This window comes from Rattus norvegicus, chromosome 5, assembly GCF_036323735.1.
Source record: "Rattus norvegicus strain BN/NHsdMcwi chromosome 5, GRCr8, whole genome shotgun sequence".
Lineage (NCBI taxonomy): Eukaryota > Metazoa > Chordata > Mammalia > Rodentia > Muridae > Rattus > Rattus norvegicus.
This window is the reverse complement of record NC_086023.1, coordinates 28943995-28970047: the sequence shown is the minus strand read 5'-3', so window position 1 is coordinate 28970047 and position 26053 is coordinate 28943995. Positions and strand designations below refer to the sequence as shown.

Genomic DNA, 26053 nt, shown 5'->3' with positions numbered 1-26053 from the left:
CTGGAATTCTAAATTCTCCACTGGCAAAAGGCTTTGGCTCGATTCCTAGCGGAGAGGCTACTTTTCTTTCTCAGGTTCACAACTTTATCTTTTGTCTTGTTTCAAACTCACTGTGTAGTGTAGGCTGGCTTTGAACACTCGACACTTCTTGTCACAGCCTGCTTAGGGCTGGTGTTACACAAGTAACAAAACAAATGAGTCTGCCCTCTTGGGCTTTTAGAGCGTGGTGAGAGACAACCAATGGCAAATGATAATACTGTTACCAATTACTTTTTTAAAAAGAAAAGACAAAAGGAAAGAAAGTAAATTCTGCCCCCTCCCCCCTTTTCCCTCCCTCTCTATCCATTATCAAGTGGTTGATAATGGAGGCATAACCTGTTGCATCTCGCAAGCATCTTTGTTTTTCTCTTGGAGGTAGAGTGGCTAGTCAGTTGCACTCATTGAGGTCCACGCTGGGAGGTCTCTGGGAATGTGTGTGGGTGAATAGTGGGCATTCAGGTACAGCATGCTTCCTGCGGTGCAGTTACAAGCTAAGAGTCAACAGCGCCCTTGTAGAGGACCAAAGGAAGACGGGGGTCTCTGGGTGGCGGGATGTAACGTCAGTCGCTTCTTCTTTGAAAAGGAGGCACCCATCCCTTTTGGCGTTCCGGAGTCCAGTGAGGGCAGACGCTGGAGAGGACAGCCAAATCACCAGTGTGCGGGACCACAGCGACATCTGGCTCCGGTCTGAGTGGCGTCCTTCCTCTGCTGAGTTGCTGAGCTCTGCCGGGGGCGTGGCCGCTTGCCGGGGGCGTGGCCTCAGGGTCGGAGGGCACGTAAGAAGGTGTCATGGCGACCTCCATGCTGGGATCAGTCCCCGGTCCAAGGCCGTTCGGTTTGGCTGGTCTGTTCCGTCGCCGACCGCCTCGGGATCCGTGGGAACGTGTGCGGCGCCTGCCGAGGCTCTCGGCAGTCCGGCGCAGCGTGGCTGCAGCCAGCGGGCCGGGCATCCCGGATTCCCACCTCTATTGCCTGGAGCTGCTGAGGTGAGCGGCCGCGCCCGGGGGACTTTCCATCCCCGAGAGCCCAGAGCCCGTGGAACGAGGAGTGCTGAACCTGGAGCCTGGGGCTGCCTCCTCGCGGCCCGGCCCTGCGTTCTGCTGGGCCCCGTGCTGGTGCTTGGAGGAGGCCGCACGTGGCCATGAAATCCTGGCAGGATTTCTTCTTCAACTCAACACATCACTCTGCCTGAAGCCCAATTTTAAGGGACCCTTTGCATGGATAGCACTTTTTATTCGTGGACAGCTAGTGACTTTAACACCGTTAACTGACTTTGGGCTCTGTATGCTGTACTATATAAAGTGACTCACGGGGGCTGCGGATTTTTAGGTCGGTTGGTAAGGTGCTTGCCTAGCGTGCTTTGGATAAACACATCTCTCAGAACTTGGCACGCTCGCCTTTGACTCATCCTGTTAGGAGGTACGGGCTGGAGGCTCAAGTTTGACTACAAAGCAACCTCAAAGCTAAAAATTTGTTTACAAAAATAAAGTCCAAATCAACTTATTTAACGCTCCTTAAAAGTTGTAATTCCCGTAAGGGATTTTTAAGAAAGAGCATTTAGTTCTTTTTTTTTTTTTTTTTGGAGCTGGGGACCGAACCCAGGGCCTTGCGCAAGAAAGAGCATTTAGGAGCTGGAGAGATGGGTTAACGGTTAAGAGCGCAGGCCTCAGGGGAGGGGGAGGGGTTAGGGGGGATGTGGGCCCGGAAACCGGGAAAGGGAATAACACTCGAAATGTAAATAAGAAATACTCAAGTTAAAAATAATAATAATAATAATAATAATAATAATAATAATAATAATAATAATAATAATAAAGAAAAGAGCGCAGGCCGCTCTAGAGGACCCAGGTTTGATTCCTAGCACCCACAGGAGATCTAATGCTCTCTTCTGGCCTTCTTGGGCACTAGATAGGCACATGGTGCATAGGCATATGTGTAGGCAAAACACTCATACACATACAAACAAATACAATTTTTAAAATGAAGTTTAATAGTTTTAAGGAAATTTTCCTGAGATTTATAAGAACAGCCTCGTATGTTTTGTTCACCTGGTATCAGGAAAGACATCTGGGAGTTCCTCCATGGACATGTGGGGGTGTGGGGATGGGTTGGGCGGTCTTGGAATTGAGCCCTGTGAATAATCAATGGCTTATTTTCCTCCACCCACACTACCCCTGCATTTTGCCCTTCCTTGCTAACAGCAGTTATCCAGTATGGTTTTTGTTCGTTTGTTTTGAGACAGGGTTTTTCTGTAGCTTTGGTTGACCCTGTAGACCAGGCTGTCCTGAAACCCAAGCTCTGCTGCTCTCTGTCCCAAGTGCCACGTCTGTTTTGTCTTGTTGTTTTTATTATGTGTTGTGTTTACTTCACGTGTATGAGTAGTTTTGCCTGAATGTACTGTGTACATGCCTAGAGCCACAGATCAGATTCCCTGGAACTGTTGGGAGCCAGTGTGATGTTGGGAATCAAACAGGGGCCCTCTGGAAGAACGGCTAGTGCTCCTAAGCGGTCAGCCATCTCTCCGGCCTCTGTATCTGGTTTTAAAATGCTTGTTTTCAAGGACTTCTGAGCATTACTAAAATAACTAAATCACCTTGGATTTAATTGGGGAAGTGAATCTGAGAAATGCAATTGCATCCGTGTTCGCCCAGTGTTTTGGGTTCCTCCCACTCTGAGCAAGGACTGAGTTTACAACTCTGGCTGTCACCCTGCCATGTTTTGTTACCGTTTTCTTTCTGGTCAGAGCCTGGTGATGCTAGACAAGCTCTGTCCCACTGAGCTATATGATAGCCATTCTATTCCTAGAAAGCTTCTCAAGTGCTCGAGAGCTGCCCTTGAGATCCTGAAATTGTGGACTTGCAATCTCTTGCTGTAGCCTCCTGGGTAAACACTGTACCCATTTTTTGGATACGCAGACTTTTGCCAGACTTGGTTCTGGTGTTCTTTTGACAATAATCTTTCCAGTCTTTGGTTTATGTTCAAGCCGTTAGCTTGTTTTATATTTTCTGTGGCCCCAGCTTGGAATGTTATTCTTTCAAAAATACATGGAGGTCCTAGGAACCAATGCCCATATTTAGGTAATTGGTATTATTTGTTGATGCTGGGGGAATGGGGTCTATTTGTGCTTCTAGACTCTTTTAGCAAATGCAGAAATGCATACACACATTGTTTCTGTTTGTTTGAGATAGGGTTTTTTGTGTGTAACAGTGCTAGCTGTCCTAAAACTCACTCTGTAGTCTACCTCTGCCTCCTGAGTGCTGGGATTAAAGGCATGCGCCACCATCCTGCTGGTTTATACATCTTATTTCTGCGTCTTTCTATGTATCTGTAATAAAAATGTACTTAAACTATTTTTCTTTATACCTACCTGCCCCCCACAACCTTTCTTCATTGTTATTTTGAGACAGTTTCATGTAGCCTGGCTAGCCTCGAGCTCCTGATACTCCTACTTTCACTTCTGAAATGCTATGTGTATGTATGTATGGATGTATGTATGTTTGTATGTGTGTATATATATCATATATCAGCATATCCAGCTTTGCTTTTTTCCTTTATAGCTCATTTCAATTTTTACTAAAAGCAAAATGTTCTGAAGCAATTACAAGTGCTTTGTAAATAAAAACAAAATAAAGATTTCCCTCTTAACATGTTTGTGATGAGAAGCAGATTTTTTTTTAATAGAGAAATAGTTATGTGAGAACTGAGGCCTACTGTGATCCATAGCTTCACTGTTTGTAGTTTTTTTTGTCAGTATTTTGTGTGCAGCTCGGAAAGTGAAGATTAACTACCTTCTTTTCTCTGTTTCTGTTTGTTGTAGGAAACGGGATTATGAAAGCTACTTGTGTTCCTTACTGTTCCCTGCAGAGTGTCAAAGGTCTGCTTCTGCACTGCGGGCCTTCAATGTGGAACTGGCTCAGGCTGGTATTAAAATACCTTAAAATATTATGACAAGATGGTTGTAGGGTGTACTTAATAATGAACAGTAAAGAAATCGAGTAATCCACGTTAGACGACTTAAAGTCGTTGCTAGTGGTTTCTTTCTCTTGCTAGCTACTCAGGCTTGGTTAGTACCAAGAAATAAAACTAGTCGGTGAGTTTAATGTTTCTGGAAATGATATTCTGGATTTTTAAGTTTTCCTGAGTGTATTTCGGATTTGCATTTATCACTGTTAATTGAATAAACTAGTGAGAGACTTACTGCTTTCTCTAGCAGTTTCATACTTTGTGTGCGTGTATAGAAAATCGGAAAAGCTTAAGACCTAGTGTGCAGGCGAATGGACTGCAGAGTGTAAGAGATTCTGGAGGCCCTGACTGCTTTTGTCTCAGACTTACAGAGGAAGAACAGAGCCTTCTTTTCCCTCGAGTAGACAGAGCATGGGAAGATACACGACAAATTTGAAGTAGGGGTAGAAATGGATGAAGTTTAGTCAAATGGTTGGTCTTCTTAGGACAGCAGCAGATAGGTCAGATATTGGAAGTGAGGAACAGGGAAGTGCAGAGTCTTGAATAGAGTGGCCCATGGGGAAAACCACAGCACGTTATAAACGCAAGAGTGAGCTTACTTTCTGTGTACACTTGCCTCTGCTAGTGCCAAGTAGGCTGCACCTCCTGGTAGCACCTTTCCTCAGGAGCCTTGGCTACCGCCTTCTCTCTCCCAGTGAGTTCACCCTCTTCCTTAGCTAAACCTTTTGTCTTTCCTAGAAAGTCTGAAAGCCACCAGGAATTCCTCAGGGACACTGAGGCACCTGCAACAGACAATTATTCTTGTGTTGTGTGTTGCTTTGCTACCCCACCAAAGCTCCAGGAACAGGCCCTGCTACTAGCCCCCTCACCCCGCTTCCCTTGAATCTACAGGACACATACAACACACACACACACACACACACACACACACACACACACACACACACACACACGTTCATTTTCAGCTTGCTTTCTTGGCACAAGTGCTAGGCTTTAAACTCTCACAGCTAGCGTGCTCTTAGCTGTGCACCTCCTACCTACCCTTAACTTTAGTTGCTCAGTTACATCTGGCCCCTGCTAAACATCCCTGACCACCCACCCACCTGTAGGAGCAGCCTATGGCTGGTCAACTTTTCATCTCCTCCCTTGCATCTGTCTGCCTGCCTCCAGGGACCTGAAAGTCCTGCCTTATCCTTTCCACCCAGCAATTGGCCCATGGCTTCTTTACTGGCAGATCAAGAACCAATTGGGGAACAGGACTGTAGCATCAGAACGGCCCCTACATTCTTGTTTGTTGTTTTGGTTTTTGATAGAGGGTCTCACTATGTATCCCTGGCTTTCTTAGAACTCACTGTGTAGACCAGGCTGCCCTAAAACTCACAGAGATCTACCTGCCATTGCTCCCAAGTGCTGGGGACAAACGGTGTGCACCTTGCCAACCTCTATGCGATTATCACGATGAGAGAAGGGAAATCTAACTTGATTTATCATTTCTTAAAAAGATCTATTTTAAAAAAATGTGTGTGTGTATGAGTATTTCGCCCGCATGTATGTACACACACTGAATGTGTGCCTGGTGCCCATGGAGGTCAGAAAAGGGTGTTGGAGCACTGGAACTGGAGTTAGGAGTTGTCGTGAGCCACCACATGGGTGCTTAGAACCAAACACCTCTGCCAGGTACTGAGTGCTCTCAGCTGCCGAGCCATCCTTCCAGCCTGTTGACTCGCCAGTTCACACGGGGAAATGTATGGCTGGTCACCCTCGTACAACTGATATTGAGTAATTGAAGTTAGTGACCAAAAAAGTCAGGTTGCAGATGTGGGATCCACAGTACAGGAGCAGCTCAGAGCTGATGTCGTGACAAAGAATACTCATGCTTAACCTGAGCATGTGCCGTAGCAGTCCCAACACTGGAAGGTTCTCACCAGAAGTGGAGCAGATTTGGAGCAGAGTGGCCTGACTGCTGAAGACAGCGGCTTGCTTTGGTTTTTTGGCATTGGCTCTCGTGTAACCCGGATGGGCTTTAAACTTGTGACACAGCTGAGGGTGCCTTGGTCCTCTTGCGGCCACCTGTCACGTGCTACAAACCCAGCTCAAGGAGAAACAACTTATATTGTTACTGTTAATTTCATTATATCGTGTATAAGTGTTTGCCTGTGTGTACATCCGTATACCATGTGTGCAGCTGGCGCCTGTGCAGGCCACAAGAGGATATTGGATCTCCTGGAACTGTGGTTACAGATGGCTGTGAGCCGCCATGTGGGTGCTGGGAATTGAACCAGGGGTGGGGGCTGTGGTGGGGGATATGCAGGAAGAGCACCCAGTGCTCTCAGCAGCCGTCTCACCAGCCTCACAAACCAACCTTTTAAACCGCAAGCTCAGTGGTTAGCACTCACTTCACAAATCTGGCAGCCTGAGGCGAATCCCTGAAACTGACATATGGCTGGAAGGAGCAAGCTGACTCCATGGAGCTCTCCTCTGACCTCCGCAATTAACTTAGACATGGTCTTATTCTGTAGCCCAGGCTGGCCTGGAGCTTACTACATAGCCCAGGTTGGCCTTGAGCTCACGGCAATTGTTTGTCCTCCCAAATGCTGGGATCACAGGCATGAGCCACTACACCTGGCCCATATTATGCTAATAAAATATATTCATTATAGCATCGAGGGGAATGTGCATTCAGTCCGTTTATACTTTGTGTTTGCTCTGAAACATGAAGTCATGTACTGACCACCATAGTAATGGTTCAGGATGGTTGGATGAACTCAGAGGTCCCCTCATAATAGCTGGGTTTTCAAACCATAAGTTGTCTTCGTTTGTTTCTATGCTGGGGTTTCTGTACACAGACAGATAAGCACTCTGCCACTGAGTTATGTCTCCAGCCTAAGAGGTTTTACCTGTTGCAGGTTAAGGACTCGGTCTCTGAGAAAACAATTGGCCTGATGCGCATGCAGTTCTGGAGAAAAGCTGTGGAAGACATGTTCTGTGACAACCCGCCACACCAGCCAGTGGCCATGGAGCTCTGGAAGGTAAAAGGAAAAGAGGGGTGTGTGTGTGTGTGTGTGTGTGTGTGTGTGTGTGTGTGTGTGTGTGTGTGTGTGAGCGCGCACATATATGCTTATGTTCACACAGGAGTCTCCTACTTTGGATATGTAAGATATGTAAGAGTTTGGGCCTCCTTGTTGGGTGTGATTCAGGGCTGATGGTGGTGGGGTTGACCCTGAATATTCTTGGGCTCCTTTAGTGTTCTGCGCTGTTTTGTCGGGTGTATTGGTGACTTGCCTTGCTGCAGCATGCGCAACTTAAGGAAGGATCGAGGGGTACAGTTCATCTTGGCCAGGCTAGGGGCGCGCTTGATAGAGTGTGGGGAGACTAGAGATTGACTGTGGGTACTTTTCTCTTATTTTTTGTGTTCAGATTTCTCAGGGAATCTAGAATTAACTACTTAGCCAGTGAGTCCCCAGGATCTTTCCGTATCTGCATCTTGCCCTATACAACTACTCAGCCTGGGGTTATAGTGTGACCACCGTGCCTGGCTGTGCTTGGTGCTAGAGATTCAAACTCAGACCCTCACACTATCAAAGCAAGCACTTTACCCACTCACCTCTCTCCTGGGCTCCACGTTTCCACGTGCTGTGCCGGAGACAGCCTTTGAGTATCATTCTGTCCCTTTGTTGCTGCTTGCTCTTTTGAGACAGTGTCTCTTACTAAGCTCACTAAGTAAGCGAGCCTGGCTGACCGGTGCGTCCCAGAGTCAGCTAATCCTCGCCTTCCTAATGCTGGGTTCTGAGCAGAGCATGTCCTGCCAGCTGTAGCTTTTCCCATAAGGCTCCGGGGGACTCCGGTTCTCTGAGCAGATGGTAAGTGCTTCACGGACTGAGCCGCCTCACCACACGCTGTGGTGCTTCTTTAAATGGGATTAAATGTAACCAATTATATTTTATTTAGTATTCTTGTATGGGGGTGGGGGGAGGGGGTGCCCAGGTATAGGATGCCACAGAATATGTCACTCACAGTACTCAGAGGACAAGTCAGCTCTCCTCTTCTGTGCACTAAGCTCAGGAAGTCAGGTTTGCTTGACAGGAGTGGTCACTTCTGAGACATCTTCCTGTCCTGTGTTGTTGTTTTTAAGTGAAAAGGGGGCATTTTGCATTTTCTTATGCATTTTCTATACATCTGTTTGCAGAATGGAAGCTGCAAGTTTGATGCAATGATAGGAACATATCCATTCTCTCTGTGGAGCAGTTCTATTCCCAGTTCTCGTTAATCTTTTGTACAAGGAGATTTTCTCTCAGTATAGCTAGAGGATTTGCGTCACTGCTCTCTAGGAGCAGCAGGTGAAGCTGCATGGTGATGGCACACGGCTGTGTCCACAGCACTTGGGAGGCAAAGGCAGGCTATTTCCAAGTTCGAGACCAGCCTGGTCTATGGATGGAGTTCCAGGACAGCCAAGGGTACACAGAGAACCCTGTCTCGGAAAGAAAAAAAGAGTAGCTGGTAAAGGCTTCCCAATCAAGCCCTGACGAGTTTAATCCTTGCAAACCCAATTGAATTGCTTCCTTCAGACTGGGCTATGGGTGTATCTGTGCAGTATTGTCTTGGTTGGTAGTTGATTTAAGAGGACCAGCCCACTGTGGGCAGTCCCATCCCTAGGCAGGTGGTCCTGAGCTGCGTGAGAAAGCCTGTCGAGCAGAAGCCGGTGAGCAAACCAACAAGCATCCCACCTCTGGTTCCTGCTTCAGGTTCCAGCTTGTGTTACCGCCTTGACTTGCCTTATTGGTGGGCTGTGATCTGGCAGTGTGAGCCAACCAAACCTTTCCTTCCTGTGCTTCTTTTGGTCAGAGTATTTTATTGTCACAGCTACAGAAGGCAAACTAGAGCAAAGCTTGAGCTGTGGCCCCAGGCCTGATTAATCATTTACAAGTGTCTCTCTTCTCTTGTATTCTACACTTTGTCTCTCCTTTTCCCTCCCTGTTAATGTGTTCATACGTACACATAGGGGTGTGTGTGTGTGTGTGTGTATTCACACAAATAATTTTTTCTTTTTTTTTTTTTTCTTTTTTTTTTTCGGAACTGGGGACTGAACCCAGGGCCTTGCGCTTGCTAGGCTAGCGCTCTACCACTGAGCTAAATCCTCAACCCCAAATAATTTTTTCTAACTCATTTGTGTGCTATATCATGTTTTGTTTACAATCTTAAGTATTTTGGAATTTCCTAAGAATGGGGATATTTTCCAACCAAGCATAGTAATACTTACTCTAATCCCAGTGCTTGGGAGGCAGAGGCAGGAGGACTAGAAGTTATAGCCCAGACTGTGTGACAAGACCCCCTCCTCCCACAAAAATAAAGACAAGTCTCTCATGCAGCTAGCACAGCCTGTAAATTCAGTAGATTTACAACCCCACCTCACTCCGTGCCTCACTATAGCTAGATAGCTTGAAGTTCACCATGCATCCACAGACTGGCCTAGAACTTGTAGCAATCAATCCTCCTGCCTCAGCATCTCAAGTGCTAAAATTACAGATGTGCCTCATCATACCTCTAAGTGACATAAACTTGTTTTGTTTTCTGTGGTACTGAGGACTGAACCAGGGCTTTGCCCACACCAGGCAAGCACACTACCAATGGACGCCAGCCCAGCCCCTGTCGACATTTTCTTAAGTATAATCAATCCTAACTTGTGTTTTCCTCTCTGAACATTGATTTTTGGGTTTGTCTAATAATTTCTCATTAGATATAGTTATGGATTCTTGGCTGGAATGTTTAATAGGAAATGTGTCCTCAAAATGTCAATTCTAGAAGGACACTTGTCCATCACACTTGTTGGCTTGTCTGTCTGTCTATGTGTCTGTCTGTCATCTATCCATCCATCTATCATCTGTCTATCTAAGAGATAAATGTATTTTATTTATATATTGGTTTTTCAAGACAAGGTTCCTCTGTGTAGCCCTTGCTGTTCTGGAACTTGCTTTGTAGACCAGACTGGCTTTGAACTCAGAGATCTGCCAGCCTCTGCCTGGGATCAAAGGCATGTGCCGTCACCACCCGGTTGTAATTATATTTTAAAACACACATTTTAAAAAGAACTAGCATTCAGGAGAGGAAAGGAAAGAGAGTAGAGTATGGAGTGTGTGCCGGCACAGCAGGAGGAAACAGTTGGGGAGCCAGAGTCACTCACAGGGATGACCTGGCCTGCTTGTGTGTCTCCCGATGTCTTTTCAGCATCGCTGTCGACCTGATGAGTTGTAGCAAGTGTTCCTTACCTACCTTTGCATTTCTAGAGAAGGCATTTCTACTACCTTCTAAAAATGTCTATCACTCTTGCTTTTAGGCTGTCAAGAGACATAACCTAACTAAAAGGTGGCTCCTGAGAATCATCGATGAAAGAGTAAGTCAGAACTGTCCACCTCTCAACTTCTTGTCCCCTCCGAGTCCTTAGGTTAATTAGTCGTGGAGGGAAAGTTTTGTGTGCGTGTTAATCTTTTGGAGGAAGGAAACTTAGAGAACAAAGGTGTTTTTCCACAGTCCATCCCCACATGCTTACATGCTTACCTATCACTTCCTCTCCCTCTCTCCCTGGAGTCAGGTAGAGACCAGCACTCGGACAGAAGGCCAGCACTGAGCGTGCGTGTGTGTGTGTGTGTGTGTGTGTGTGTGTGTGCGCGCGCGCACGCGCGTGTGCATGCATGTTCCAAGGTCTGTAAAATTACTGGCATAAGCCACCCTGCCCAGATATCTGATTTTATTTCATATATATTCTAACTCTCTTCATTAACTTCACTGACTTAAAAAAAAGTAAACCCTAGTCATATCACTTGATCAGAAAATACAGGTGTATTTTGTTATCTTTCGGTTTTGTTTTGTTTTAGGTTTTTAGTTTTTTGAGGCAGGGTTTTTCTATGTAGTACTGGCTGTCCTGGAACTCAGTCTGTAGACCAGACTGGCCTCGAACTCAGAGATCCCCCTGCCTCTGCTTCTGAAGTCCTGGGATTAAAGGTGTGCACCATCACTGCCTGGCTGGGGACGTGGCTCAGTGGTAGAGCTTTACTAGCTGAGTGGATAAGAAGGTAAGCAGAAGAGCGCCTTTTGAAAAGCATCATCACAGGACCACACTTATCACCACGCCCTAACAGGACCCATTTCTGCATGTATGACCACCATGCCCTAACATGACCCATTTCTTCATGTATGACCACCGTGCCCTAATAGGACCCATTTCTTCATGTATGACCACCATGCCCTAACAGGACCCATTTCTTCATGTATGACCGCCATGCCCTAACAGGACCCATTTCTTCATGTATGACCGCCATGCCCTAACAGGACCCATTTCTTCATGTATGACCACCATGCCCTAACAGGACCCATTTCTTCATGTATGACCGCCATGCCCTAACATGACCCATTTCTTCATGTATGACCGCCATACCCTAACATGACCCATTTCTTCATGTATGACCACCATGCCCTAACAGGACCCATTTCTTCATGTATGACCACCATGCCCTAACATGACTCATTTCTTTATGTATGACCACCATGCCCTAATAGGACCTATTTCTTCATGTATGACCGCCATGCCCTAACATGACCCATTTCTTCATGTATGACCACCATGCCCTAACATGACTCATTTCTTTATGTATGACCGCCATGCCCTAATAGGACCTATTTCTTCATGTATGACCGCCATGCCCTAACATGACCCATTTCTTCATGTATGACCGCTATGCCCTAACATGACCCATTTCTTCATGTATGACCGCCATGCCCTAACAGGACCCATTTCTTCATGTATGACTGCCATGCCCTAACAGGACCCATTTCTTCATGTATGACCACCATACCCTAACATGACCCATTTCTTCATGTATGACCGCCATGCCCTAACAGGACCCATTTCTTCATGTATGACTGCCATACCCTAACAGGACCCATTTCTTCATGTATGACCACCATGCCCTAACAGGACTCCTTTGATGTCATCACTGCCAGAGCATCTTGCACATGTATTTATGTACCCTGGTGCTTAGATGTGTGTCCAAGAAGTAAAGGTCATATGTCTGACAATTCCTGTGGGTAGACATTGCTGTTGAATTCTGAGAACTGAAGTCTGGCCCAGCTGAGCTGCTTCTTGCTCTGTTGCCTGGCACCATTGTTGTGGTCTAGTTAATGTATTGGGTCAGTGTTTAATCAGACGTCATGGTCAGGAACATGTCAGCTTGCTTTCTTTACTTATTCCTTCATTGTTTTCTAGGCAGGGTCTCTTGCATTCTCACTGAAGTGAGGATGACCTTGAATCTGTGTCCCTCCTGCTTCTGCCACTTGAGTACTGATTCCAGGTCTGTGCCGCCACGCCTACTTTCATGCTGTGCTGGGAAATCAAACGTGCTTTTATGGATGCTGCCCATAGGTCTTTTGCTGAGAATTGTACCTGGGTCATCTAAAAGAGCAGCAAGTGCTCTTAACCACGAAGCGAGTCGTCTCTGTAGCCCTCAGTGTTCTGAGACAGGACCTCACTGTCTATCCCTGACGGGTAGAACTCAGTAGTGGTCAGTTAACCCTGAACTCGCAGCAGCGTCAAGGGTGCCACTGTGCTCAACCCCAGCCCTTAGTGTCTCAAGGGAGGCTGGGCAAAAGCAAAGGACTCGGCTTACCTTTTTTTTTTAAGACTAGGTCTCTGTGGCCAGCCTGTTCTAGAACTAGGAGTGATCTTAACGTCAGATCACCCTGGTCCACCTCTGGAGTGCAGGGGTCACCAGTATATTCCCTTCCCATCCCGCTTGCTCAGTTTACAGTTTCAATGTAGTCCTTATCTAAGCTTCCTCTCCTTGGTCGTTTCTCCTCCTCCTTCAGTTAATAAGCTGTTTATACAAAACATAGCTGTTAAGCTGTAATCAAACTGTGTGGAATTGGCAGAGGACGGACATACAGGTCAGTGGTACAGACATAGAGGCCTGGCATGCACGGTGGTCCAGCAAGTACAAGTACTTGCTGCAGAAGCCTCCTGACCTGAGTTTGACCTCTTGATCCCACAAGGTAGCAAGAGAGAACTGACTTCCCATGACCTCTACATGTCTACCTAGAACAGCTACATCTGCTCCTATACATGCAGACACACAAAACTAATCAATTAGTTATAAAAAAAATAAGCAAGCAGGGCAGTGGTGGTGCACACCTTTAATCCCAGCCCTCAGGAGGCAGAGGCAGGCCAATCTCTGGGAGTTCAAGGCCAGCCTGTTTTACAGAGTGAGTTCCAGAACAGCCAGGGATATTACAGAGAAATCTTGTCTCAGTTGGGGGTGGAGGAGCAGATACAAAACATATATTTATAGTCAATTGACTAGCTGAATAATTCAGTAGGAAAAATATTGTTTTCAACAGATGATGCTGGGAACACAGGGTGTACCTATGCAAAGAAAGGACTCTGGCTAGGTGTCATGGTGCACGCGTCCCTAACTCCAGCCCTTGGCATCTGAGGTTGAGAGTTCAAGGACATACTTAGGCACATTCATTGTTGTAGTGCAACTTGGTTTCCCTGGGACTCTGTCTCAAGAACTATTAAAACTAACTAGACAGAGTTGTTGTAATCAAATGAGGACCGCTGCCTCACACTGACTTATGAAAGTCAGCAGTATAGTTTGATGGCCTATGGAAAAACCAAAATCTTTGGAGAAAACATTGAAATAAACTATACATCCTCATGATTTTAAGTTAGGTAATATTTTCTTAAGTATGATATCGATGATTCATATAAGAAAAAAGAGATGTTAAAATCTTTAAAATTGGGCTGGAGAGATGGCTCAGCGGTTAAGAGCACCGACTGCTCTTCCAGAGGTCCTGAGTTCAATTCCCAGCAACCACATGGTGGCTCACAACCATCTGTAAAGAGATCCGATGCCCTCTTCTGGTATATCTGAAGACAGCTACAGTGTACTTACATATAATAAATAAATACATCTTAAAAAAAATCTTTAAAATTAAAAGTTCAGGGCTGGAGAGATGGCTCAGTGGTTAAGAGCACTGACTGCTCTTCCAAAGATCTGAGTTCAAATCCCAGAAACCACATGGTGGCTCACAACCATCTGTAATGAAATCTGATGGCCTCTTCTGGTGTGTCTGAAGACAGACACAGTGTACTTATAGATAGTAAATAAATCTTTAAAAACAATTAAAAGTTCAAAAGATTGAAAACCCAGAGGGAATGGGAAACACACTGTCAGTTTTCTGTCAGGGGTTTAATGTGTAAAATGTATCAGGAACTCTTGGCTCAACAACAGAGCACCACCTGGACATGTCAGCAGAGAAGATACACTAGATACTCAACAACAGAGCACCACCTGGACATGTCAGCAGAGAAGATACACTAGATACTCAACAACACTAGATACTCAACAACAGAGCACCACCTGGACATGTCAGCAGAGAAGATACACTAGATACTCAACAACACTAGATACTCAACAACAGAGCACCACCTGGACATGTCAGCAGAGAAGATACACTAGATACTCAACAACAGAGCACCACCTGGACATGTCAGCAGAGAAGATACACTAGATACTCAACAACAGAGCACCACCTGGACATGTCAGCAGAGAAGATACACACATGACCAGTAAGAACCTGAGAAAGTGAGGCCTGTGCCTGTGGGGTTTGTGCATTCATAATATTCTTGAGCCTTATTTTATGAAGCGATTGTAAGCACCAATATGTAAGACTTTGATGGGGACACTTATTTTTGCAGTACTTAACCCCCGAGTCATCATCCAGTCCCCTGTCTAGCTATATATATATTTTAATTATTTTTAAATTTTATTTATTTTTATTTAGAGGTGTGTGTGTGTGTGTGTGTGTGTGTGTGTGTGTGTGTGTGTGTGTGACATGTATACCCATGATTCTTGGAAGCCAGACGAGGGTACCAGATCCCCTGGAGCTAGAGTTTAGGTATTTGTAGGTGCCAGTCAAGTCCTCTGGATGAGCAGTATGTGTTCTTAACCACTGGGCTATCTCTCCAACCCGCCTAGCTATATTTTAAATTTTATCGTTCACTAAACAAATCTATTAAGTGATATTTATTTTAGAAAAAAAACAAAAAAACCAAAAAACCAAAGAGCACTCATTGGGCTGGAGAGATGGCTCAGTGGTTAAGAGCACTGACTGTTCTTCCAGAGGACCCAGGTTCAATCCCACCCCCCTCCCATTTGTCTGGGACTGCAGTTCTAGGCCTTCTGAGACCCTCACACAGACATCCATGTAGGCAAAACACCAATGAATGTAAAAAAAAAGAGTAAATTATATTAAAAACTTTGTATTATAAAGTAATAATTTAGTAATCTTCCTTTGCATTTTCTTTGACTCAGGAGAAAAACCTGGATGACAAAGCATACCGCAGCATCCGGGAACTTGAAACCTACGCTGAGAACACGCAGAGTTCCCTGCTCTACCTGACACTGGAGGTGCTGGGTGAGCTGCTTGTCCGCTTCAGACCTCAGATTGCACTTTTAACTTCTGTGTTGTCCATGCAGTAGCATTTCCCCCTTTGGGACAGGGTTTTACTTTGTGGCCTGTGCTGCCCTCAAACCAGAGGCAGGCCTCAGCCTCCATAAGTGCTCTGATTACAAGCATACACTATCATGCTACAACTTTTTCTTAGGTTTTGGTTTTTTGAACATCCTTCACGCCTGAACTCAATATGCAGACCAAGATGTTCTTGAACTCATTGGACTCCACCTACCTCTGCCTCCTGAGCTGGGCTGTAAGGTGTGGGCCGCCAGCCATCTTGTTATCTTTAATAGTAAGAGAGAGTGCACCTCTGAATTCTGCGTTATATTTCTTCCAAAGTGCAGGCGTGTCCAGGTGCTCAGGGTCTCAGAAGCATGGGTGCCTCCTGAGAGCGCTCTGGTGAAAGCAGGTGGTGCCCATGGCTTACCTTTCCTGCAGCACCCCCTCCAGTTCCTCCCTGTTGGGAATTTCTGCTCTCCTCTAAGAGCACCGAATGGTTTCCTGTTGTCCTGCTCTGGGATGGTGGTACCTTACCGTAAGGAGATCATGGGCCAGGGACAGTAGTATCTCATTTGAAGAGGGTGACCGGGCTTGATGTCACCCCTCAGTGCAGTCCCTGTCGAATGTCCCAGGCCTGTCCTGATGTGCCCTAACAGGAAGGTTGTAGGAAATTGCTTAGAGGGAAAAGAATGAAGCACTTGTGGCATTTCCCACGAAGGCTGAGTAAATTCTCAGTGTGTTCTTGGTGTGCTAAAGTCGGAGTTAACAAGCAGAGTTTTCCGGATGCCTGCCAGCAGGAAGATCCCTGACACCCAGTTTCCATCATAAATCCTGTTTTCCAGATGTCAAACAGGATGAATACTTTTACTGGGTTTAGATGATGTCCTGTGCTGTATGTCTTGACTTGTTATGCTCTAAGGACAACAGAGCAGCCCTGTTTGGTTTCTATGATTCCAGGCGTGAAGGATGTTCATGCAGATCATGCTGCAAGCCACATTGGAAAGGCACAAGGCATTGTGACATGCTTGAGAGCAACTCCCTATCACAGTAGCCGGAGACAAGTATTCCTGCCCATGGATGTGTGTGTACAGGTGAGGCGTTAGCCCACATCCCCGGGGCTCTTTGTTTTGTTTGGTTGGTTATGTCGCTATTGGAAAGGTGTGCGCATCACTTCTGCTTGGCTCTGACTAGTGAGGAGAACCTCACGGGTCAAGCCGTAGCGTCTGGAGGGTACGTCTTACTGCAGCAAGAGGCCTGAGGAGCGTGCACCATCCGTTCACGTAGCTATAGTAACCTCACCTGGGCCTGTCTGTCATTTTACTTTATTGGTGGTAATAATTTTTTGTTGATTTTGTTTTGAGGAGGACAAGGTCTTTGGTAGCTCAGGCTGAACTGAACTCTTGAATCTCTCTGTAGCTAAGGGTGATTTTGAACTCTTGAATCTCTGTAGCTGGGATGGACTTGAACTTCTGATCCTCCTGTCTCCACCTCTTAAGTGCTGGCATTGCAGACATTGGCTGCCTCACCCAGCTGGAATATATATTTTTAAAATGTTTATCAGATTCCAGGACAGCCAAGGCTACACAGAAAAACCATGTCTGGGGTAAAGGGGAACAAAATGAACCAAACCAAATAACAAAACAAGATAAAAAACCCAAAAAACAAAAACAATCAAACAAGATGTTTATCAGAGCCAGGCAGTGATGGTGCAGGCCTTTAATTCCAGCACTTGGGGGGCAGGGGCAGAGGCAGGCGGGATTTGAGGCCATCATGGTCTATACAGCAAGTTCCAGGACAGCCAGGTCCACACAGAGACCCTGTCTTGGAAAACCATAAAGGTGGTGGTTGTGGGAGTTTGAGTGCGGCTTTTTATTGTCTGCCCTTTTAAACTTTTAAAAAGATTTATTTTATTGATGTGTGTGTGTGTGTGTGTGTGTGTGTGTGTGTGTGTGTCTGTGTGTGTGTGTGTGTGTGTCTGTGTGAATGTATATATGCACATGGGTATCTGTGAAGGCCAGAGGAGAGTCTCAGGTTCTCTGGGGCAGGAGTTTCTGAGATGGCAGATGTGGGTGTGGAGAACGGAACCTGGTCCATTCTCTGCTGAGAATAGTCCTCTGCAAGAGCAGCAAGTACTCTTAAGTCGAGCCGTCTCCCCAGCCCTCTTTTTAATCTTTTTGTACTTCTTTTAAAGATTTATTTATTTGTTATATGTGAGTACACTGTCACTGTCTTCAGACACACCAGAAGAGGGCATCAGATCCCATTACAGATGGTTGTGAGCCACCATGTGGTTGCTGGGAATTGAACTCAGGACCTCTGGAAGAGCAGTCAGTGCCCTTAACCACTGAGACATCTCTCTAGCCCCCATCTTTTTGTATGCTTTCTCTTACTTCTCTTACATCACACACACTGTACTTAACTAGTTGGCTTTTCTAGAGGAACAGCACTAGTAGAGTAAATATATATCCTAAAGAGGGGTTATGACATTGGCTTGCCTCATGTCCAATAGCAGCCTCCTGCACACTGGAGAAACTGGTCAGTCCCCGTGGCTAGTTGCCTTAGCCATCCTAGCCTGGCACTGAAGGCCTGGGGGATTCCTGGAGAGGTGGAGATCTTTAGTGCACACTTAAAGTCCAGAGAATCTGGCCTCCAGTGTCATAAAGCATGGCAGCAATTGTAGCACTCATTATCAGCAGTGGCAGATGCATACGCCAGCAAGGAGCAAAGGTGACAGGCAAAAACAGCACTCACTACATTTCATTCAAGCATCTGGGAGACATCTTCGCCCCCTTAGTTTATCCTTCCAGGAAATACCCTCAGAGACCCACCTACAAGCATGTCTGTTAGTTGTGTAACCAGTCAAGTTTACAAGGAAGAGTGCCCCTCACACACTTATACACACACAATTTAAAATTAGCCTTTATCCTGCATATGCTGTCTGTCTGGTTTTTTAAGCAATATTAATTTTGAGTCTGCTTATAGATTCCCTAACGTTATATTTTCTTCACAGCATGGTGTTTCACAAGAAGACTTTCTACGGAGAAATCAAGATAAAAATGTGAGAGATGTAGTATATGACATTGCCAGCCAGGCACACTTGCACCTAAAGCATGTGAGTAGCCTCTTTGCCCAGTCACTTAGGGAGTTACCACCACTGGATAGGGCTCTATCTATGGCGCATACATATATGTATGCATGTATGTAGCATTTCTATAGGGTCTTTATTCCATTGTTCATTGGATGCCCAGGGTTTATCTCAGGGCCTTTTGAAACCTTTTCCTACTCTAGAAAAACCCCTTCCACCCTCAGCTGATGGACACACACCCTGCGCTTTCTCACGTGGGCTCCTCCGCTCATCTGATTGTGTCTGCCTTCCACGCCCGCCCGTCTCCTTCCTCCTTGAACTGCATTCTCAGCCAGCATTCTCAGTTGCCCCTTTATGTTCTGGCTTGTTGCTGGTTGCTGCTGCTGGCTGGGTTTATGGCTGCCCCAGGCTTCTAGTTCTATTCAGTTGACGTATGCTCTGCTCTCATTGTTGCCTCAGAGGGAAGTCATGTCCCCGGCCTTGTTCCTCCTGTTCTAATGTGTCCTAACCAGTCCAGTGGGACAGTCGCTGGGAAAAGGTCCCAACAGATCCAAACTGAACTTTACTCTCGCTCTTTACTGTTTTCGACCTTTCCACCATGAAATTTATTATTTATTTTCCATTTGAATCTCCCATGGCTCCTAAACTGGTGTTCACCTGAATCCATTTTTGTTCTTTAAGAGTTTCCTCCTCAGGAGTGGTTTGGTAGAAGGGGGAGAAGAGAAGATAACGGGCGGAGGGGGGAGACTATGACCTAGTACGTGTGTGTGTGTGTGTGTGTGTGTGTGTGTGTGTGTGTGTGTGTGTGTGTGAAATTGTGAAAGAACAAATCTTTTCAAACAGGGCTCCATAGTAGAGTCTGGGAATTTACTGTGTAGACCAAACTAGCCTCAGATTCAAAGAAATTTGTCTACCTTCCCCCAGTTCTAGGCTTCTCTCCTTGGAGATTGATAGAGTAAACTAAACTGAGAATTACAGTTTGCAAGTGTTTTATTAATTTACTTGTGGTTGGGCATATTGGTGCACACCTTTAATCCTAGAGGTAGGTGGATCTCTGAGGCCACCCTGGTCTACAGAGGGAGTTCCAGAAAAACCCTGTCTCAAAAACCTTTAAAAAAAAAAAACCTAAAAAATTTATAAAGAAAATAATAATTTAAAAAATGTATTTGTTGTAGAGTGTTGGGGATTGAGCTCAGGGTCTTCCACGTGCTGGGAAAATACCACTGAACTGGCATTCAATCTCCAAGTCAGGTGTCCATGTCTCCAAGTTAAGTAGGCGGAACTGAAAGCTAGTGGTTTATCGGTTGCATGAAGTGCACTCCTAGAAAACAGGTGCAGGGCAGTGACTTGAAGAGCCACCATGGTGCTATGGAGGCTTACGAGAAGCACAAGAACACAGAGGTGCTGGTGTACACGCAAGAAGCCAGCGCCTGATGTACTCTAATCCTGCGGGTTAGTAATTGTGATTCGACCTCCCCCAGGCCCCAGCTTCCACACAGACAGGAGGACCACCTGACCTCCTAGCTCTAAGTATTGCGTAGATACGTGAGCTGTCATATAAAGAGTTAATAATACTGCCTGCCACAAAGGGAGTGCAATGCGACTTAGCTTTGTCACCAGCAAGTAGGGCTGTGACATTAGTGCTACAGTAGGAAGCTCACAGGGGTGGGGTTTGCTTTTGGTTTCTTGAGACTGGGATTTACTATTTAGTGTCCTTAGGAACTTTCATTGGAGTCTACACTGGCCTTGAGTTTGTGATCCTCTTTCTTCAGCCCCTGACGAGCTGAGATGATGGGTGTGGCTACCATGCCTGGCCCTGGCAGTGTGTAAGACAAGAAAGATTGGGCGTTGACCGATGAGTGAGTGTCTTGTCAAGTCTGGCCACACACAGCTTGGTCCTGGACACCTGCCTGGGCCTTAACAGGAGCTAAGAAATGGCAGGCACTGAAGAAACAGTAGACACGTGCAGAAGAGTGAGGATCAGGTGGTCTGTGCTCACTGTGAGAGAGGGCAACTCCTACTCACCCGGGAACTCAGTGTTTATTATGGGCAGCACTAGGAGGAAGGGTTAACCAGAGGTTTCTGCCCTTAAACATCTGCACATTGTGTCGACATTCAAACACAGAGCAGGGAAAGGTTTTGTCATTCCTCTGAGCCTGACTCAGGGAAGGCTTTGTCATCTCTGAGGGCCGGAGGTGCTTGTGGGAGAGCTTGACACGGCTGTGCTCATGTTACCAACACCAGGGCTTCCTGCAAGTAAGCTCTACTTCCAAAAAGGGAAAGGCATTTGGAGAGAGACGCATGTGTGTGTGTTGCCAGCAACCACAGTGACACTTGATAATTGACTGACTGTGACAAGATGGCGAGGAGAACAAGTCAGAGGCTGCAGTGCGTTCACACTGAGGCCACACTAGTGCCAGGCAGTGCAAGACAGTGAGTGGGATGCTTGGCACTCATGGTTGTTCTGGTTATAATTCGATTTGAGGCGGGTGACATTTAGGGATCTGGAGCATGCAGGGCTGTGACTTTGGAGTCACCGAGAAAGAGGTTACTCAAAGCTGTGAGTCTAGATGCTGTTGCTCAAGGAGAGTGCCTCTCGATGACGATGACGATGGGGACAGAGGTGTGAGGCCGCCACTCATCAGTTAGGAGACAGGCCCTTACTAGAAGAAGCTAAGAGAGGAACAGGAGAGCTGGGAGGAGAGCTGGGAGGCCCGTCCGAGAGCAGAGGACATGAGTACCAGCATGCATTCCTGTGCTGCGGAGAGGCTGAGAGAGGAGACTGGTGTAGAGAGCCACAAATGGCTGTGGAGGGTCTGAGGTGCTGTCGGGTGTAAAACCACAGTCTGCCATCAGCAAGTGGAGACACGGTGCGCTCCTCCTCGTGTAACAGACCTGGAAAGGGTAGGTCTGGCAAACTCAGGACGGCACCAGCCAGTGGACCAGGTGGTTCAGAGTGTGGAAGATCCGGGGTCAGGCCGAACTGAGATTGGGGCTAAATACAAAGACATTTGCATTGCAGGGAGACTAACTGATCCTGATCAGTAGGGAGGAAGGTGAAATGTGAACTCAGTACTGATGAGTCAGACAGGCAGGCCCACCAGAGAGGCTCATCTGCATCTAAGCAGGAGACTAAGTTAGGAGGTGGTGAGTCTTCACCTTTGCAGAGTTAGTGTGAAGTGTGGTAAGGGAGTCGGGAAATGCCACAGCCGAGCAGAAAGCGGAGGGCTCTGATAGGACGGAGTTGGTTTTTGCTAAGTCCATGAGGCTTTTGAAGCTAACCTTGGGCAGCAGGGAATGAGCTGTTCTCTTGCTTTGGTGAGAGACCTTTGTCAGGCCACCACTGCCGTGTGATCACCCTCAGAGGGAGACTGTTTCTGAAGTATTTCAACCGGTTCCTTTCCTTTTTCCTTTAAGGCGAGGTCCTTCCACAGTCGCGTTCCTGCCGAAGCATTTCCTGCTTTTCTTCAGACGGTAAGTGCTGCAGTGGAGAAGGCTGGGCGAGCAGAGAGCAGACTGGTCCATTTCTCACATCTTGTCAAGTCCTAGAGTACTTCTTCTGGTTCTGTTTCCCTACCACCTGCTGGCTTGATTAGTCTATGATGGCACATGTGTTCTCTGTGACGTCGTCAGCACGGGCTCTGCACCCAGGCTACCTTGTTTTCACTCTACTCTCAGTCACGGGGCCTTAATTTCTTTAACCCCCGTGTTCCTCAATTATACTCAGTAAAATGAGAATTACAGAAGAAGCCACCTTGTTGGAGTATCTCCATGGTAACTGGATTATGTAGGGTCAGCTCACAGGTCATTGCTGTGCACTGAAATAACCTGAGGACATTGTTTAAAGGGTGGCTCTCTGGGCTCAAATTCCCTCCCTGTGAGATTGCTTAGCGGTAAAGCTGTTTCCTATGTAAGCCCGTCAGTCTGAGTCCAACCCCAGAAGGCTCACAGAGGCAGCAAAGAAGGGACTCCACACAGTTCTTAGCTATGGGGTCAGGGAGGTGCAGGGAGTGAAGGTGTTTGTGGTGCCATGTTGATCTGGAGCTGACGCCTGTGAACTCCACACACTGCATAGTACACCATGAAAACCAATCGCCAGAAGGACAGAAGGACAGAGGCCCCATTCATGTTTCACACCTCCCTGGTCTATGCTGCAGAACTCCAGGGGGCTCTGTGGGTGTTGTCTGAGAAGGGGTTGGGGCCCCAGGATCATGGAGTGCGAATGTACAGGATTTTTGTGTTACAGACTTTTTTTTTTTTTTTTTTTTTTTTTTTTTGGTTCTTTTTTCCGGAGCTGGGGACCGAACCCAGGGCCTTGCGCTTCCTAGGTAAGCGCTCTACCACTGAGCTAAATCCCCAGCCCCTACAGACTTGTTCTTAAGGGCAGGTGTGCAGCTCTGTTGGTAGAGGCTTGACTAGCAGCAGCCTTCACGAACTGAGTGGGTCCTGCCCACGGTGAGGAAGGCCTGTGCCTGGGCGGTACAGGTAGGAGGAAACTTTACCAATTAGCCAAAGAATTACCAAACTTACCAGTTTACCAAAAATTAGACTACTATGCAGTTCCCATCTTTCCTTAATCCTTGTGTGATAGGTGATGGTAGGGTGACTTTTATAGGGACCTGTGATTATTCCTTTTGTCCAAAAATATTGTTTTCTAGCAAGAACAAAGACCCACTAAACTTCAAAAAATAATGTTTTAAAAGGTCAACGTGGGAGGCCGGAGAGATGCTCAGTGGTTAAGAGCACTCGACACTCTGGCAGACGACCTGAGTTTAATTTTCAGCCCCCATGTCAGGCAGCTTGCATTGAGCCGTAAATCCAGCTCCAGGGGATCTGGTGCCCCTCCTCTGCTGCAGCTGCTCTGTGGGTGCCCCTCCTCCACTTCAGGTGCTCTGTGGGTGCCCCTCCTCCACTGCAGGTGCTCTGTGGGTGCCCCTCCTCCACTGCAGGTGCTCTGTGGGTGCCTCTCCTGCACTGCAGGTGCTCTGTGGGTGCCCCTCCTGCACTGCAGGTGCTCTGTGGGTGCCCCTCCTCCACTGCAGGTGCTCTGTGGGTGCCCCTCCTCCACTGCAGGTGCTCTGTGGGTGCCTCTCCTCCACTGCAGGTGCTCTGTGGGTGCCCGTCCTGCGCTGAAGGTGCTCTGTGGGTGCCCCGTAAATAAATGTCTTTAAAAATGAGTGGTCGGGGGTTGGGGATTTAGCTCAGTGGTAGAGCACTTATCTAGGAAGCGCAAGGCCCTGGGTTCGGTCCCCAGCTCCGAAAAAAAGAACCAAAAAAAAAAAAAAAAAAAAAAGAGTGGTCAGCGTGGGCTTCACAGCACACAGCACTGGGAGAGGTTTCGTTTCCTTGAGTAGTTTTTCTGTCTGTGATGGTACACACTGCAGTTCCACTGCTCTAGAGGCTGAGGGAAGGTGGTTGGGTATTTGAGGCCAGCCTGCGGATACTTAATAAAACTATTACAAAAAGAAAAACAGTTACTTATTTTTTGGTCTTTGGTATCAAACTCAGGCTCTCACAGATGCTGGTCATTCCTTAGGTAGACATCTTCTTTTCTAATGCCTCGGAAGCGGAAGCAGGGCTTCTCCAATGCTGGGGCCTTGGGCGGAACATTATCTATGCGATCAGCGGAGGCTCGGTGCTCACAGCCCTAGCTTTACTGTGTTATAGCCTCCTGGTTATGTCCTTACTGTTCTGTTTCTGGGGACTCATCTGTATTTTCTCTCGTTGAAAGTTCTCGTGTCGGGGTAGAGTGATACTGGGTAAGAACTCCACAGCTCTTCTAGAGGACCCGAGTTCAGTCCCCAGCACCCTGGTCAGGCAGCTCACAACTGCCTGTGGCTCCAGATGCAGTCTTTAAAGATTTTCAACTTGGCTGGATATGGTGGTGCAGTTTCAGTCCTGGCACTCAATGGGGCAGAGGCAGGAGGGTCTCTTTGAATTCAAGGCCAGCCCGGTCTACATAGTGAGTTCTAAGGCCAGCTGGGGCTGCATACATTTTCCTGACTGGGAAAGAAAAAATGTTTTTCTCATTTTGTAATATCAGCTCAGGAAACTAAAATAGCTTTAATACTTGTACCTTTTCTTTGAAAGAAAGTCTTACTTACTATGCTGCCCACGTTGGCCTCCACGTCACCGTCTAGCACAGGCTGGTCTCAAACTGACGGAGATTGACCTGCTCCAGGTTCCTGAGTGTGGGGTTGCAGGTGTGACCATTGCCAGGCTGTACTCTTTTCTTTTTAGGAAATGTGATCATTTTATGATCTAGTGACCGACCACTGTTCTCTTTTCCAGGTTTCTCTAGAGGACTATTTAAAGAAAATCCAGCGAGTGGACTTTGATATATTCCATCCGTCTTTACAGCAGAAGAATACGTTACTTCCGTTATCTTTATATATTCAATCATGGAGAAAAAGATACTAAAATGTTTTATGTTGCTGATTTACTTCTAGTTTATTGATTTAAAAATTGTGTGGTGTGGGTGGTTCTTTTTTAGAAACAGTAAGAGCTAATCTGTGTGTGTGTGTATGTGTGTGTGTGTGTGTGCATGTGTATGTGCGTGTGCATGTCTGTGTGTGTCTATGTGTGTGTCTGTGTGCATGTGTGTGTTTGTGTGTGTGTCTGTGTGTACATGTGTGCATGTGTGTGTGTGTCTGTGTGCATGTGTGTGTGTGTGTCCATGTGTGTCTATGTCTGTGTGTGTCTATGTGTGTGTCTGTGTGTGCATGTGTGTGTGTGCCTTTGTCAATTTATGTGCAAGTGTCCAGAGAGACTAGAGGGTGTCAGATCCTGTGGAACTGGAGTCACAGATGGTTTCGAGCCACCGGATATGGATATGGGAACCTCTGTAAGAGCTCACAGCCACTAAGCAGCTTCCGGCCCTGGAAACTAACTTTACTTAAGGCTCCCTTGCTTGGGTTTGAGTAGCTCACAGAACAGCTGCGGAACTCAGTGGGATGGGGATGCCAGCCGGGCGGGCTGCTATGCCATTGCTGGGAAGTTGAGATCCCAGGGGGAGCCAGGGGTGAGGGAAAGGCAGTCACCTTCCTGAGTCTTAACCTTGGGGACCCAAAGGGGAAAGGATTTGGGATCACATGGTACCATGATGGCAGCCAAGGCTAAGATGCTCTGTGGAGCTGCAAATGTACTTTAGGGAATGAAAATGAACTTTAGGGGTTGGGAATTTAGCTCAGTGGTAGAAACGCCTAGGAAACGCAAGGCCCTGGGTTCGGTCCCCAGCTCCGAAAAAAAGAACCAAAAAAAAATGAACTTTAAATCTAAGTGGTTTGTTGAGGGCCATGTAACCCTAATGCTAGTCTTTCTAACCAAAACTTTACCCAAAGTGATGGAAAACCCTGGGTTTAAGATTAAGCAGCTGCTCATCACAGTCGCAGCCTTATTTAACTTCATTTCTGGGTCGTCTGGAAGCTTTCAGTTTCTTACTCAGCCCAGCTAACTGACCTC

At 46.7% G+C, this 26053-nt stretch overlaps 1 protein-coding gene across 5 annotated transcripts; it reads left to right on the top strand.

Annotated features, from left to right (window-relative positions):
* Positions 1 to 817: 817 nt before the first annotated feature.
* Positions 818 to 25034, top strand: Ndufaf6 (NADH:ubiquinone oxidoreductase complex assembly factor 6). Of its 5 annotated transcripts, none has more exons than NM_001276441.1 (9): positions 818 to 1025; positions 3857 to 3956; positions 6909 to 7031; positions 10334 to 10390; positions 15366 to 15468; positions 16465 to 16598; positions 18518 to 18619; positions 22010 to 22066; positions 24884 to 25034. In NM_001276441.1, exons 1-9 carry the CDS (start codon positions 829 to 831, stop codon positions 25010 to 25012), a joined length of 1002 nt encoding a protein of 333 aa, NP_001263370.1. In that variant the 5' UTR covers positions 818 to 828; the 3' UTR covers positions 25013 to 25034. The 5 variants fall into 5 exon arrangements, with proteins under 5 accessions (NP_001263370.1, XP_038965336.1, XP_038965337.1 ...); XM_039109409.2 differs by having other exon boundaries at positions 945 to 1025; positions 3857 to 3913; positions 24884 to 25030; XM_039109408.2 differs by lacking the exon at positions 3857 to 3956 and having other exon boundaries at positions 893 to 1025; positions 24884 to 25030.
* Positions 25035 to 26053: the final 1019 nt, after the last annotated feature.

Excerpts from the sequence above, each read along its gene's own strand:
- Ndufaf6 (NM_001276441.1), top strand. The coding sequence starts at position 829 with ATGGCGACCTCCATGCTGGGATCAGTCCCCGGTCCAAGGCCGTTCGGT. Across the intron at positions 18,620-22,009 it reads CACACTTGCACCTAAAGCAT|GCGAGGTCCTTCCACAGTCG; the intron begins GTGAGTAGCCTC and ends TTTTCCTTTAAG. Across the intron at positions 22,067-24,883 it reads TTCCTGCTTTTCTTCAGACG|GTTTCTCTAGAGGACTATTT; the intron begins GTAAGTGCTGCA and ends TCTCTTTTCCAG.